The following is a 16,044-nucleotide window of genomic DNA, read 5'->3' as shown; positions in this document are numbered from 1 at the left end:
AATGTTCTTATATTTTTCATGTAGTGAAAACAATGATTTCCTAAGATAATTCAGGAATGATTTACCTTTACCTATAAATAAACACTTGATTTATTGGAGGAAAATTGAAGCTGTGATATTTGAATGCAAACTAGGAAGTTTCTACCATCATTTTATGTATCAATTTGTTTAAAGTCTAAATAAGAGGGTTCTTCTTTTTAAATTTTTTTAGCATAAATCAAATTGTGTATTGCTTAATGAGTAAGACTTATTGAAATATAAAAGAAGCAAAATATATATTCTAAAGAGTTGTGTTGCCAAATCGTTCCTGTATGTTTTTCTTTGTGTTTATTTTGTGAACAGGTATACAATGATACTGAAAAATAGAATCTATTTCCTTGGCATTAAAAAATCTGACTAAACAGATTATTTCCCTTATTATTTAAATATTCATTTACTGTGAATGGCATGATATGTAATTGCAATGAAAGTAGCTAGTTCCAGAAATATTGATTATTGTTTTTATCAGAAACTAATATAATACACAATCCAAAAGTGGTTCTTGTGAGAATATAGAAATAAGATTAAGTTTTGGTAAATGGCAGTATCATGTTATACTTTGGCAAAGTAGCAGGGTATAAAATTAACCCTCAAAAATCAATGGCTTTTCTGTATGCCAACAATGAAAAGAGCTTGTCTGAAATCAGGAAAGCAACTCCTTTTGTAATTACCCTACAAAAAATGAAATATCTAGGAGTTAACTAAAGAAGTGAGGGACCTCTACAATGAAAAATTAAAAATCTGAAAAAGGAAATTAAAGCAGAACTAAGGAAGAGGAAATACCTTCCATGCTCCTGGATTGGGAAGATTAACATCGGGAATATTGCAATACTTCCAAAGGCTATCTACAAATTCAATGTGATACCTATCAATATTCCAACCTCATTCTTCAATGAAATAGAAGAAGCAACCCCAAAATTCATATGGATCAAAATAATCCTTAGAAGGAAGAACAGAGCTGGAGAAATATCAAGTCCAAATTCCAACATTTTTCCTAAAAGGTTTCATTTGCTGAGGTAAAAAGCTCCTAAAGAGTGGATTGCAAAACATTCCCTGAATACTTTCTAACTTGTTAAAATGCAGACTGTCATTCCTGGGACTACGAAGGATCAGCTATCTTGCATTTGTACCAAGTGCTCAGCGATGATGAGTATATTTCTGATTTGGGGGAAAAATCAGTAGCAATGATTATATATTTGCTATGTGGCTTTTTCTATGTATGCGTTTTTCAAGAAAGATTTTCTACTATTTATAATGTTGACTGGAAATATTTAATATAATTTCTCATTTTTCCATTAATATATTATAATAAAATTTTGTTGACAATGTCTGGAAATATTTCCAAGTGAGCTCCAGGCCCATCACCAGTTGGCCAAATTCTGAGATGGAAAGCAATGATGGCAGTAGACTGCCAGTCCCCAGCATCAGCACCACATGGGAGGCACAGTGAACATTTACTATTGCTTTCCTGTTGACCCACATATTTGCACAATGTGAAGCCATGGCAAGATTAGACATCAGATCAGTGCCACTCTGAACACTTGTAAAATGGCTGGACAGAGATGAGAATAGAATCAACTCTGACATGGTTCTGACTAGTATTCTACAAAATGTTACAAGTATAGATAAATGTTGGGTTAACTATGCCTGTTAGAAGTTCCATACATGATTTAAAGATATTCCATTTGCTCATATACATTCCAGACCTATATTTCTCCTATTAAGATAGCTCAATGAGCTCACAGATTTCCACCTTCATCCTTTGGTTTCTCAGATGGAACTGAGAGCATCATGTAAAAGACTTTATACCATGGCAGATAAATGCACACTGGACACTGAGGGACACTAGAGAATCTTCCAAGACCTACACTGTGCAATGCCTTAGTTCTAGGCCTCAGAAACGTTCATTACAACAAAACAACCCAGGTGATAGAACGAGATGCAAGATACACTTAAGCATTAATGATGTTCTCTTGTCAGTATTTCAAAGTTACAGAGGTTGATCAGGTAGGGCTGTGAATATTGTTCCACTTGAAAAAGGCCTCAGTCTCAGACTTTTGGGACCTATGAACACTATTACAAGGTTTCAACACAGTCCACTGTCTTTTTTTAGTACCCCATCCTGGTGGACAGTGAGGTGGAAATTGGTAAGGCTCTGAATCATCCTCACATGGTCAGGGTATACCAAGTGATCCAGGGAGAGGAATATGTCTACCTGGTGATGGAGATGGCCACCAAAGGAAACCTCCAAATGTGGATTGAAACATCTGGCTGTTTTTCTTTTAGAATGAAGCCTCGAGGTTTATAAAGCAGATAGTAAGTACTATGCAGTACTTTCATCCAAATCAGATTGCACACCTCAACCTAAAGCCTGACAATATCCTACTGTATGGAAATGCAATGCCAAGGTCGGGCATTGAGTAAAGCACAAGGACTGCCACAGGTAAGTTGCTCACAGAAATTCGTGGTGCCTCGCTTAATATAATTTTTCCAAGTCTTTCCATTTCCTAACAAATGGGGTAACGTCATTCTTTCTGATGGAGGCATAGAATTCCATTGTGTATATATACCACATTTTCTTGATCCATTCATATTATATTAAGTGAAGTAAGCCAAGCCCAAAGAAACATAGGTCCCATGGTTTCCCTTATTTGCAATATCTAGTATATGTCTGAGTCAAGCAGAAAAGGTCAGATAAGTTGATGTTAGGGAAATGAACCCTAAGATATATATTTAAATGTTTTTTTTCTTTCATGCATTTGTTTCTAACGCATTTATAAGATTATTTCTTAGTTGCTTTGTATGTCCCTCCCCCACCGTATAACCTCTGCTTTCACTGTATAATTTATGGAGAGGAAGGAGAAAAACAAGTCATTTAAATAAGGATACAGGTGGACCCGTTGCAACAATGAGAAGTACACGTTGTCATGTGGAAAATGAACTTTACAACTTTGGTGAGGGGGTGGGGATTGAGTGGGGGGGGAAGCTAGGAAAGGATGGGAAGGGGAAACAAAGGAGGAGGCTACAATGCTTGATAAGAAATGTACTCATTATCTTGCCCATGTAATTGTAACCCCTCTGTACAGTATTTTCACAATAAAAAATAATTTAAAAAATCTAAAAAAAAAAGAAATTTGTGGTGCCTGTGTGTACCATTGTCCCTCAAATATACCTGCAACAAAAATATAATGGCTTTAAGGTAGCTGTCTGGTGCCTAGGCACCATCTTGTTGTTTATGGTTACAGGAAATTTCTCATTTAAAGGGAACGCTTCCAATCAGCTATGTGCAGAAATTGTAGAGGGCAAGTATCATGTGCCATCTCATCTGACTACCAAAGGATATAACATCCTTGAGCAGCTCAGAACAGTAGACCCGCAACAGAGGCTGGATATACATCAAATCATGGTACACCCCTGGTTTGATCAAGTTGATGAAGGCTGTCTGTATCCAGATTATCTACCGCCAGACAAGTTGGCCCCAACAATTGTCACTAGAATGTGTGGAATGGGAAACAACAAATTGCAGATTAAAACATCAATACTGCAGAGAGCATTTGATGATGTGATGGCCACTTGATGATTAAAGATGGCTTAGAGCAGTGAGGGTCAGTCAGGCAAAGGCTAACTCAGTGCACTTGGGTTTGCTAATACACACAAGTGTCACAAAGCTTTCTTCCTTCCCTCTTGAAGGGAGAGCAAGTCAACCTTCCCTAATTCATTCTTTGCCATTACCATTTCAGTTTCTGCTGACTGTGATGAGAAAGAGTGGATAGGCAGAAGTTCCTATCAACTGTCTTAACTAGGCCAGAGCCACAGGACACAGAAGGCCAGAGACCAGAGTGCAGAGTCCAGTACTATATCTTCTTCAGTCTGATCCAACTAAGAGACAGTAACCAAACACTACTAAGGGTTTGATGATCAGGCAATTTTTTGCGAATAAACAGTAGAAGCTAGAAAAGACACAACTGTATTTCCAGCTTCTGAACAGAAATAACAGTATGTTCTATAGTTGTGGAGTAGGACCACATCTTGATGGAAGTATTTTAACTTTCATTACAAATGAAAACTAAATCACACACAACATTTGATTCTTATACAACTGGAGAGCTATAAACAGCTATAAATACAAACATAATATATAATAAAAATATAATATATAAATGTTTATATTTATAACTTACATATTAATATTTATAATATATTATAGTTATAACATCACATTATAATAATAATATAATTATAATTATAATAAAAATATAATTTATAATATATATTTAAAATATAAATAAATAGCTTATAGAACAGAAGTTTTTCATTAAACATCTAGGGGTTTATCTGAACTCTCTTGATATTTATACTTCTATGATTGTTCTACAAGTCTTTGTAGATTGTATGTAGTATAATTATCAAATTGTCTTCTTGACTCAGTCACTTTCATCTTAACAATTCATCTTACAATTTTATCTCTTGGTAGACTTACACCATCTGCTCTGCTGATTTCCCAGAACAGCAACACATGAGCACAGCTGTCTCATTCAGAAGGAAGGTTTTAGTTCAGGGGTGTATCAGTGTGGGAGGACCATGTGTATGCTGAAAGCAGTAATAAACTCCAACATCCTCAGCCCCACCCTGCTGATTGCCAGTGTGAAATCTGTGCCTGATCCACTGCCACTGAACCTGTCTGAAACCCCATTTGGAATCCTATAGATCAAGAGTTGTAGAGACTGGCCTGACTTCTACAAGAACCAATCCAGATAGTGTTTCCATTGCTATGCAGAAGACTCTGGCTAGAACTGCAGGAGATGGAGGCTGGCTCTCCCAAAGTAAGGGTCAGAGAAACTGGATTTTGAGTCAATACAGCATCCCCACTTGACCCTAAATTAATGAAAGAAATTCACAGAGTTAATTACAAGCATCATAGGATATTTTCATAATCATCTTTTCTTATTTCATGCTATATTTTTAAATTTTTGTTTTATGCATCAAAATGTTCATAAAATACACAACAGACACACACACACAGAATTTGATACTTCTAAATCATGCCTGTAAGGGGCATCTATAATTTGCCAGCACATCCATTATCTAGTTGTAACCAGAGCACAGGTCCTTGCCCCTTCGGGAATCTTCCTCAATCTCACAGATACATATGTCACATTTCCATCCAGGAGGACAAATCTGCACATCTCACATGTGGATACAACAAACATGGAGAGCAATGGCAACAGAGCTCGGCCCCTCCCCATCCCTTTCCTCAGCTCTAGTGTGTTCTTACCTGGGATCCAGAGCATGAGCAGCCCCAGGAGCTGAGCAGGGCACCTCATTTTGAGAGTAAGTAGTGCTGGTCAGTCCAGGCAACTTAGAGCTGAGCTTTTATGTTGGACTTGGAAGGGAGCTCCTCCCTAGGGAGTAATATGCAAATATCCTGCTGGGTGATTTGGTGAGAGACAAACTGTCAGGTGAGCCAGAAACAGACACCAGCAGGGTGGGCCCTCTCCTGTGAGCAAATGACATTAACTGTAATCAAGAAAAGATCAAAAGCTATATATGTATAACCAGATAAGATGCAGTTAAGCGAAATGAAGCCCAAGATTGGGACACAAGTGTTTTTTTTTTCTTGCTATTGTTTCTAATGTATTTATAAGCTACCATGTGATTTTTTTGTTGCTTGTATGTCCCTCCCCCAAGGTATAACCACTGTTTTCACTGTATTTGATGTTGGTATTATTTGGGGAGTGGAAAGGAAAAAACCAAAATATTTAAATAGGCATACAGGTTGACCCACTGCAACAATGAGATGTACAAGACACTATGTTGAAAAAGGAATTTAACAGTTTGGCTGGGTTTAGGGTGAGGGGTGGGGGAGGGTTAGTTGAGGAGGTGGGAGGGACGGTATGGTAGGGGAAAAACAAAGGAGGAGGCAACAATGCTTGATAAGAAATGTACTCATTACCTTGCTCATGTAATTGTAAAGCCTTTGTACAGTATTTTCACAATAAAAACTTATTAAAATAATTACCCCATGGCTATATTGAAGTTTCCATGTATAAAGAGCATACCATCTTTTTATATGTTTTCTGATTCTGTTTCAATAGAACTCTTCTATGTACAAAAGTATATTTTAGTTAAGTTATTTTTTCAAATATTTTTGGCTTAGTTCTGTCTTGTCCTTTATAAGTTTTACACATAATCTTCCCATAATAACTAACACATTAATCTATATGGGTCCATTCTTTTTTTGTACATTTTATTATTGTAAAGATACTGTAGAGAGGGTTTACAGTTACATGAGCAAGGTAATGAGTACATTTTATATGAGCATTGTCGCCTCCTCCTTTATTTTTCCCCTACCATCCCTCCCCTCCAATCTCCACAACTACACCTCACTGCCCCTTCGGAAGTTGTACAGTTTGTTTTCAACGTAGTGTCTTGCACATCTCATTGTTACAGTAGGTCAACCTGTATTCCTATTTAAGTACTTTGTTTTTTCCTTTCCCCTCCCCAAACTAGAGAAGTGTATATACAAGATGCAGGGCATCAACATCAAATACAGTGAAAACAGGGGTTATACCATGAGGGAGGCACTTACAAAGAAACAAAAATCACATGGTACATTATAAAAATGTTAGAAACAATAACAAGAAAGAAAAAAAACACTTGGGTCCCTATCTTGGGGTTCATTTCGCTTAACATCATCTGGTCATATGTACATAGCTTTTGACCTTTTATGCTTGTCCTTGACATACACTAGTTATGGGTCCATTCTTATGACCAAATGGGTAGAGGCACCCTGGAGATTTATTTTCTCTTTAGAAGGATACACTATAGACTAGAAGGATATAAGTTTTCAATCACCTTCCATGGCTGTCATTCTTTATCAAGACATAGCATCCTGGGGTGTTTTTCAGAAATAATCTATGGGTAAAAGCGATAGTAAGATAAGTCTTCCATTAGATGGTACTAGCCTCTGAATTCGAATTCTACCACCATGTCTGGCATCCAAAGGTCTCAAAATCCTCGGTGCCAATGCTCTCTAGGTCTCACTGGAGAGACTTCATGTCACTGGACTTAGAGCCTTAGAGATTCTGTTAGTCTTTCTTGTGTTACACTTTCTGTTTAGTCATTGTTAATGAGTTATAATAAAAGCAAAATTGTCCTAAATTTTAAAAGACAGAGGTAGAAGAAGGGAAAGATAAGGGAAGTTAATCAATTAAAAGCTACAAGTCCAAAGACTATAAGTTTGACAAAACCTTCCTGAAAGCTTTTGAAATATTAAAACTTGAGTAGCAACCAACACATAACTTAGGAATATTAGTAACAACTAATTTCTGTACTGTTAAACCCAATCAATCCATAAACAAGTACTTCTTTACAGACAGCCATATTTTACCTCTGTATATGAAATCTAACTTGTTTTACTTCTACCTAATATAGAATCATTTCAGGGAATATTTGTTAAGCCTTACTGAAATGCTCTAGGTGTTTATATCATGTGAAACATATTCCTACTGCTATTCAGACTTGCCACTGATGGAGACAGGAACTTATCCTAAGACCTGATGCTTTTCTTTTGTGTATGTGTCATGAGTCAATGAACTATTAAATTTCACAGAAACTAAAGTCTCAAGTATTTATAAAGAGCTTTTTTCCTCAAAAAGATTTCTTTATTGAGATTAAGTAACTTACATAAATTTCACAGTACTGTGGCATAGTTACACTTATCTAAAATCATAAACACAATTTACCCTTCATAATGATTATCATCATCATTTTAATCTATGAAGTTTATGAGCTCTACAAACATTAATATTAAACTATTTCTTCCAGATCAGGTGATATGATAAAGAGCTTTAACAAGTAGTATCTCTTCCTGGTTATTATTGGGAGCTATTGAGCAGAAAGAAATAATGTTCAAAGAGGAAACATCTTCAAATTCTCAGTTCCAGTTGGATCTAAACTTCTCTCCATTGTGAATCTCCTAGGTTCTGGGCAACACTTGGTTGATGGTCATAGAGGAAGGGGGTGCCCTCTGACCTTTCCTAAATCATAGGTTTCCTAAATTCTAGATCTTAAGAGCTTATTTGATTAAAGAGGTAAACATTTTTTCTGTAATGGGATGGGTATTCTGTACGAAAAGAAGTGTGATGCTTGACATACAATTTTGCTTCCTGATTCCAAGGAAAGCAAAGAAGTCAACGTGATTTAGGAATTCTTGAATGTTCTTAGGATATACCATTTAATGGCTCAGCTCTTTTTCTTCTTTCTCAGTGATATTTCTGGACCCATATTTTTGGAGTCTTGTGGATGAAATCTGAATGAATGTTGCTTCTTTTAATTTATGATGTATAATTTTAATTTATTATTTAAGAAGTGTTTCCAACCTTCAATAAATCAAATTATATTCACCTGGACTTTCCAGAATTACATTTTTTCATATTATTTTTAACAAATTACCTAGTGGCCTGGCTGTATGGTTAGCTGATCATTCAGGAGAGTGGCTTCTTATTCATAAAGATTCTCTCCAACTTTTGCATTTTCCTTTTCCTATTACAGTATCATAATTTCATCTTCCTTATCCTTCTCATCATCCATTTGCTTTGAATATTTATACGATAGATATTGTACCTCAAGTGAGAATTAACAAAAGAATAAATGCTAAAAGAAAAATAGCATCCCTAATCCTGCTGTCACATTGCTGGACACTGGCTACTGGGTATAACACTCTGTGTGCTTTTATTTTAGTTGAGTTTATTTCTTTTATATTGTAATGTGAAATTGTTTTTCTTCATCTTTATTTGAAATATAACATATTGCAAATAATTCTTCATTTTTTTTTTGGTGGGTTATGGGACTTGAACTCTGAGCCTGGGCACTGTCTCTCAGCTCTTCAGCCCAACGCTAGTGCTCTATCACTTGAGCCACATCACCACTTCTGTTTTTCTGGTGGTTTATTGGAGATAAGAGTCTTAAGGATTAAGGACTTTCCTGCCCGGGCCAGCTTTGAGCTGTCATCCTCAGCTCTCGGGCTCTTGTGTAGCTAGGGTTATAGGCGTGAGCCACCAGGACCTAGCTTAGTAACAAGGTTCTTAAAAGCATTTTCATTGATGGGCTGGACATGGTAATTCATACCTGCAATCCCAGCTAAACTGGAGGCATAGATTTTTAAGATGGTGCTTCATTCATAGCTATCCTGGAAAGCAATGAAACTCAACCCCAAAAACAAGTTATAGCATGTGGTATACGTTTCTGAAGCTATGCAGGAGGTGAAATTAGAAGGATTGTAATAGAAGACCAAGCCAGGTAAAATCACAAGACCTCATCTGAAAAATAAACTAAAGTAAAAACTAATGGTGAAATGACTTAAGTTCTAGAGCCTAATAAGCAAACACCAATAGAACCAAATATATTGCTTTATCATTTATTACAACATTTATCATTTACTACTAAGCATATAATATCTTCAATACAAATCATGTATTCAATTTCTTCTAATTCCTGTAAATTCAATATTTTTTTATTTCAGTTCTAGGACACGGCCTTGAACTCAAGGCCTCCTGCTCACTCTTGTTTGGATTTTTCTCTCAAAGTTGGTGTTCTACCACTTGAACAACATCTCCACATCTGGCTTTTTGCTTATCAATCACAGAAATAAGAGTCACAAGATTTATCCAAAGATGGTGGATAAATATTAAAATGCTCCTTTCCCATGGCTACCATGATAAACCTCCTTTTTCTGCCCTTCACTATATCTGTATTTGGCATTTGAGAGTGAGTAGTCAGACAATATGGGAGTCTGCATTTTGAAATATTAAAAATCTGGTTTCAGAATGATCTGTGTCCAGCATGGGAGATGTACCTTTGATGCTGTTAGACTGAAAAACAGAGAGACACATGCTTAGTCCATAGTTTGGATAACTTTACATCTGATGATTTGATATTTCAAAATGATATATCAAGATTTTACTGTAAATTATCCTGATGGTATTTGCATAGAATCTTTCATGTATATCATTACAGATTTTATTTTCTTTATCTTACAGTTCTTTTTGAGTGTACTACAGTTAGAACTCAGGGACTTCAGATTGCTAGGCCAGCACTCTATCCACTAAGCCACCCTCCCAACTGCTTGTGCTTTAATTCATTGTTCTGATATTATCTGGAATGTTTAAAAAATCCTTGCGCTGTCCCTCGGCTGAGATCTTTCTGCCTCTTTGTCCTTATATCTGAAAGTACACAGCATGCATCACCATGCCTGGACTTCTCATATTCTTCTTATTTGTTTTCTTGTCATCTCATGGTAGCCATGAGCAATGTTAAAAGCATACACCTACATGTGTCTCACCCAAAGTTAAAATTGGCAGTGAATTTTTCTTGAACCTAACATTAGAAAAACTCTGAAGAAAATTCCAGGAAACAAGGTGAAAACCTTATCCAAAAGTTACTGTAGAGAACCCTAAGAAACAGAGACACTAAAACTATGCAGCCAACCAAACAGTTGCCCATTATGCAGCAATTTTTTTTGTTTGTTCCTTTGTATTTTTGGTTGGTCATGGGGCTTGAACTCTGGGCTTGGGGACTCTCCCTCAGCTCTTCAGCTCAAGGAAAGCATTCTACTGCTTGAGCCACAGTGCCACTTTGACAGCAATTGTTATGAGCAAAACAGTCACAGTGATCTCAGACTCACTGCTACTTAGCAGTTTGAAAATTAGGTCTACCTAGAACCCACCTTGGGTTATTCCTGCTCCTTCAAGTTGTGCTCATTGGATGGCTGGTCTTCAACCATGCATGTCTTGAAGGACAGTGTGATCTGCTCTTTACTTTGGCTTAAGTTCTCTGGATCTGAATGTTCTCCCTGTCTGTCTTCTAATTCCTGAATAAAAATTAAACTCTCCTTTTCTATTGCAACATGTGTCTCAAGAAAGCATTTCATCTGTGCCACTCTATTCCATGTATGTCTCTTCAGACTCAGGGTAAATTGCACATCCATAGACACAATCCAGCTGCTATCCTGTGAGCTTGAGGCCAAACAATGTGCCCTGGTGGCCCCGCCCTTCCATGTTTTATGGAGTGTGACAGCTGATAAGTTCCTTAACTGTCTGCTGCAGCATCCTCTTGTGTAACTGGTACAGTAGTGTTGAACACTTTGCTGTATCTTTCCCTGGGATTTTACTTTCTTCCATCCATGGACCAATTTTTTCCTTAGCTATTTTCACTCATAGGATCAGATATCTCATAATCCTAAGTATTTTCTTCAATGTCAACAAACCCCTGAAGTCTTTAATCATACCACATCTCCACCTCCTCAGTCTATTTCCTCCTTCATACACTGTTAGAACATTGCCTATAAAAGAGAGTTGCTGTATGTTTGTCATTTTTACTTTTGTCATTTTGTTTGTCATTTTGCTTGTAATTCACCTTTTTGTATACCTTTTCCCTAATACTTAACTCATTATATTTAGTAGTGGAAACTTCAATACCCACCATAGAAACTCTTTCAGAGTGAGTTTTTTCCCCAAGTTATTGCTTGTTATTAGTTGGATATATTTCCAGGTAAAGTTATAATCAGTGGCACAATATTTTGTAAAATGGAAGAGTTCACCTATACAATGGTTAAAAAATTTGGTAAGTCTTAAGAAGATATGTAAATGACATAACATATAATAAGAAAACAATGTGACAATAATACTTGTTAGACAATATATTGGAAATGAACTTTAAAACTTGGGCTTGGGGAGTAGTTGGACGGGTAGACACTGGAGATAATGAGGGAAAGGGCCACACTATTCAAAAAGAAACCTACTCATTACCTTACTTTTGTAACTGTAATCCCTCTACGTATCACCTTTACAAAATTGTGAAAACAATAAAATAGGGAAAATCAGAAAAATCATAGACTAATATCTAATAATACATCATATATACAAAATAACACATAATATATTTTATATAATTTATATTTAATTATTATGTACTGTATCTTATACATTAGGTATATATACATAAATATGATGCATAAGTTGCATGCATATGTTCACTTGTCAATCTGAGAATCAGATTGATGAAGATCTGCTTTATCTTGGGTTTTCTTCATTATTATTATTATTCTTTTTATAAACAAAAGACTTCAGTGACTATCAAAGATTGCTAAATTCTTGAGATTAAAACAGAGAAGATTCAGTGAGCTAGGAACACTGCTGTGATTCTTGAGGGGAACTGGTCTGGAGGACAGAGGGACTAAACTCAAGAAGCATCTCACCTTCAGTGTACCTTGCAGGGGAGAGCACAGAATGGCTCGATACCCAGTGCCAACAGTGTTGTTTGTATTCAATGTTTCTCTTGATAATTTCAGCTTGATTGATAAGTGGGACTAGGATTTAGAAAATAGGAATAAACTAAATTTATCCTCCTTTCACCCCTCCCTTTCTCTCCTTCCTTTCACACTATCTCCTACTTTGCTTCTCTCTTACTCTCTCTCTTACTCTCTCTCTTACTCTCTCTCTCTCTCTCTCTCTCTCTCTCTCTCTCTCTCTCTCTCTCTCTCTCTCTCTCTCTCTCTCTCTCTCTCTCATTTTCCTTATTTTACTCAGGCAATGTATGTTGATTAAGTCAAATATATTCCACAAGCAGAAATCTCTTTTAAAATTAGATAACTTATCTCTGCACTTCATCATTCTGATTGAGTTAAAGAGAAAAACTATAGGCTGTCTCCATTTATGTAAAAAAATATTTCTAATAGAGTCAACAGCTATCCATGACATATCAGCAGGCCAGGAATAATGGAAAATACCTGTTTTAATAAATAGGAAAACCCTGCAACAAACTTTGTACTCATTAATATAGTTATTTAGCATTTTAACACTCAAGTTTTATTAAAGTATAAAAGCTAAAACGAATTGGAAAAAAGTACAAAAGACCTGAAGCAGAAAAAGGAAGTGGCAAACTGTCTTTACTTGGTGATGAAATTCATGCATGAAGTATTTAAAAATCTCAAAATAAAACTTTTGAAATAATTTCGAAGTGTCTCCGTGCACATTGTGAATATCTATTCAAGATTAAAAGAAACTTGAATAAAGGCAGAGTATTTCCATGTTTATAGTCTGGAATGTCATTTTAATATTTCAACATTCAGCCCAGTGCCAGTATCGCACATCTATAATTACACTTACTCCAAAGATTGAGACACAGAGACTCGCTGGTCCTGGATATCCTGAGAAAGATTCTTGTCCTATGATTCTAGGACAGCTCTTGCAAGAGGAAGCATGAGGAAAGCAGCTGGGAGAGCCCAGGCTCACACTTCTGCTTCTTGGAGGTTTATGTTATGGCTTGTATCACTGTGGGTGGGTTATTATAATTCTGTTGACAGTAATAAGTGGCAATGTCTTCAGGCTGCAGGCTACTGATGGTGAGAGTAAACTCTGTCCCCGATCCACTGCCACTAAATCTGGAGGGGATCCCAGATTGTAAATACTTTACACCATAGATCAGGAGCTTTGGAGTTCCCCCTGGTTTCTGCTGGTACCAGCCTAACCAATTGTTAATGCCCTGACTGGCCTGGCAAGTGATGGAGACTCTGTCTCCAGGAGATGCAGACAAAGTGGATGGAGACTGGGTCATCTGGATGTCACATTTGGTACCTGTCATTGGAAAAGTAATAAGTATACAAAGAATCAAGCATGTTATAAGAAAGCTTCATAAACAGCCAAGCATCACTGACTACAGCTGACTGAGGAGATCTTCAGCTTAGACTCTTTCCTTACCTGTAATCCAAAGCAGCAGGAGCCCCAGGAACTGAGCAGGGGCCTTCATGTCCATGTTGTGTGCTGACTAAGACTGACTCCTGCTCAGAATGTGAGCAGCTTTCAAGAACTGCTCAGGCAGTGGGCTGTGCTCTGGGCACATGCAAATCAGTAGGGGTTGGAAGGGGCCAGCACAGCTGCACCAACATGCCAGATTTCAATATCTCAGCCCAGACATGATGTCCCAGATACAAAAAATATACAAGGGTAGCACTGATGTGCCTGAAGAGAATGTTTCTCTCTGGGGTTCAGGGGACAGAATGGCTCTCTGGTTAAATACAATGAATTTTAATTTATACATGGGTCATGATACACTTTTCATGTTAGCATTTTATCTAAGTCAATTTTTCAAGCAAAAACGGTACCAAAATGTAGAATTAATGATTTAGATCAGATTTTCTAAGTCTTTGGTTTCCTTGAAACCATTTGTTAACCATGAACACAATTATTCAATTACTCAAGCTACATGGGTATGTAGGTTGACAGAGAGATTGACAGTTAAATAAATAGATGATAGACAAGTATCAATTAAGACTTAATGAAAGACAATGAAAAGTATGAAATTAAAGTATGTACAGTATTGTGCTATGGTGTACAGTGTACAGGCTAGCCATTGGGTTTTGCTATCAACTCCAGGTTGCTGTCCTCTGTTTCTGAATGCACTTTCCCACTACCATCATCTAGTAGACTTAACATCAGACATTGGCTCTCTGTATACTGAAAGGACCTGGCTACAGGCATAGCCTTATTATCATTGTACATTTCTGAGCTGCAAGTCTCCTAAAGTCTTGATGACATTCATGACTTATTGTCCTTAATCCAATTTATTCCTCCTCAGAACCTGAGCTATTCTCTAAACCAAGGCTGAACTAAACTTTAATTTACTCTGCCTCTTAAAACTGTAAATTCCTACAGTAATTCCCATTTAATGGAATTTGTAATTAAATAAGTTTTCAGTGATTGAACTTAGAGTTTATGATATAAACAAGCTCTGAAAGGATGACATGTAGCATAGTGAAGTGTGAAGTGGGACACCAGAGCTGCAAAGCCCAGAGAAGACAAGGGAAAATGCCACATGTGATAAATCCAGAGTATGATGAGGAAGGCTCCCACCTGGAGTCTAGCATGTGAGGAAGCTGTTCACCCTAGTGCTGGATGTCACAGCTGGAAAGACACAGACAGGACATTTGCTTGACAATGAATCCACAATCTTATTGTGAGTCCAAGCAGTTGGTACAGATGCACAAAGATAGCACTGCTCCCCAAAGGTCAATAGCTCACAGACCAGGCATTGCCAAAGTCAGAGTCCATCTGTACCAGGCCCTACATGACAGGTTCCTATAGCAACCCTGCTAACTGAACTATTTCACACACTATTGGAGCAAAGCAGAGTATAGAAATAAATTCATGTTTTCCTCTTCCCCCTCCACATAATGAGTAGAGCTTTGATGCTGGATCTGGCTTATGATAAACATGCAGTCCTGGTGCAGACAAGGTCTCCTGATTATCATTCTTCTGATGGGTTTGAGAGTAGAAAAATTAGAGGAATAGCTCTCAGTTGCAGGTGGAAGAAGAGTGGATATGAGGATGGAGAAAGAATTACCCTACTAATAGTGAAATAAGACAGTCAGTCCTGGGCTGGGAACGTGGCTTAATGGTAGACTGCTTTCCTAGTATGCATGAAGCCCTCGGTTCAAGTCCTCAGTACCATGCACACAGAAAAAGCCAGAAGTGATGCTGTGACTCAAGTGGTAGAGCACTAACCTTGAGCACAGAGAGGGCCAGGGATAGCATCCAGGCCCTTAGTTCAAGTACAGGACTGGCAAAAAAAAAAAGACAGTCAGTACCAGAGAACTAAGGTGGAGTAAGCCAGACCCAAGGAAATATAGGTTCCATGGTTTCCGTCATTTACGATAATTAGTGTATGTATAGGACAATTTTATCAGATGAGCAGAAAAAGCTCAAAAGCTATGTACATATGACCATATAACATGATGCTAAGTGAAATGAACCCCAAGATATGGACACAAGAGGTCTTTCTCTATTGTTGTTATTTTTAATGTACTATGTGATTATTTTGTTTCCTTTGTATGTTCTTCCCCCTATGGTATATCCCCTGTTGTTACTGTACTTGATTTTCATACACTGCATCTTGTATATACATTTGTCTAATTTGGGGAGGGGAAGAGGAATAACAAAATTGTGAAAC

At 37.1% G+C, this 16,044-nt stretch overlaps 1 gene segment (V, D, J or C); it reads right to left on the bottom strand.

Moving 5' to 3' along the window:
• Positions 1-13,242: 13,242 nt before the first annotated feature.
• On the bottom strand, positions 13,243-13,928 carry LOC138833323 (immunoglobulin kappa variable 1-39-like). The segment is given in 2 exon segments: positions 13,243-13,673; positions 13,797-13,928. Coding segments are annotated over 2 exon segments (378 nt in total).
• Positions 13,929-16,044: the final 2,116 nt, after the last annotated feature.

This window comes from Dipodomys merriami, unplaced genomic scaffold (assembly GCF_024711535.1).
Source record: "Dipodomys merriami isolate MVZ:Mamm:240054 unplaced genomic scaffold, mDipMer1.0.p SCAF_204, whole genome shotgun sequence".
In the NCBI taxonomy this organism is placed as follows: Eukaryota; Metazoa; Chordata; class Mammalia; order Rodentia; family Heteromyidae; genus Dipodomys; species Dipodomys merriami.
Note: the sequence above shows the minus strand (reverse complement) of the source record. Positions and strands in the feature narration are given on the sequence as shown.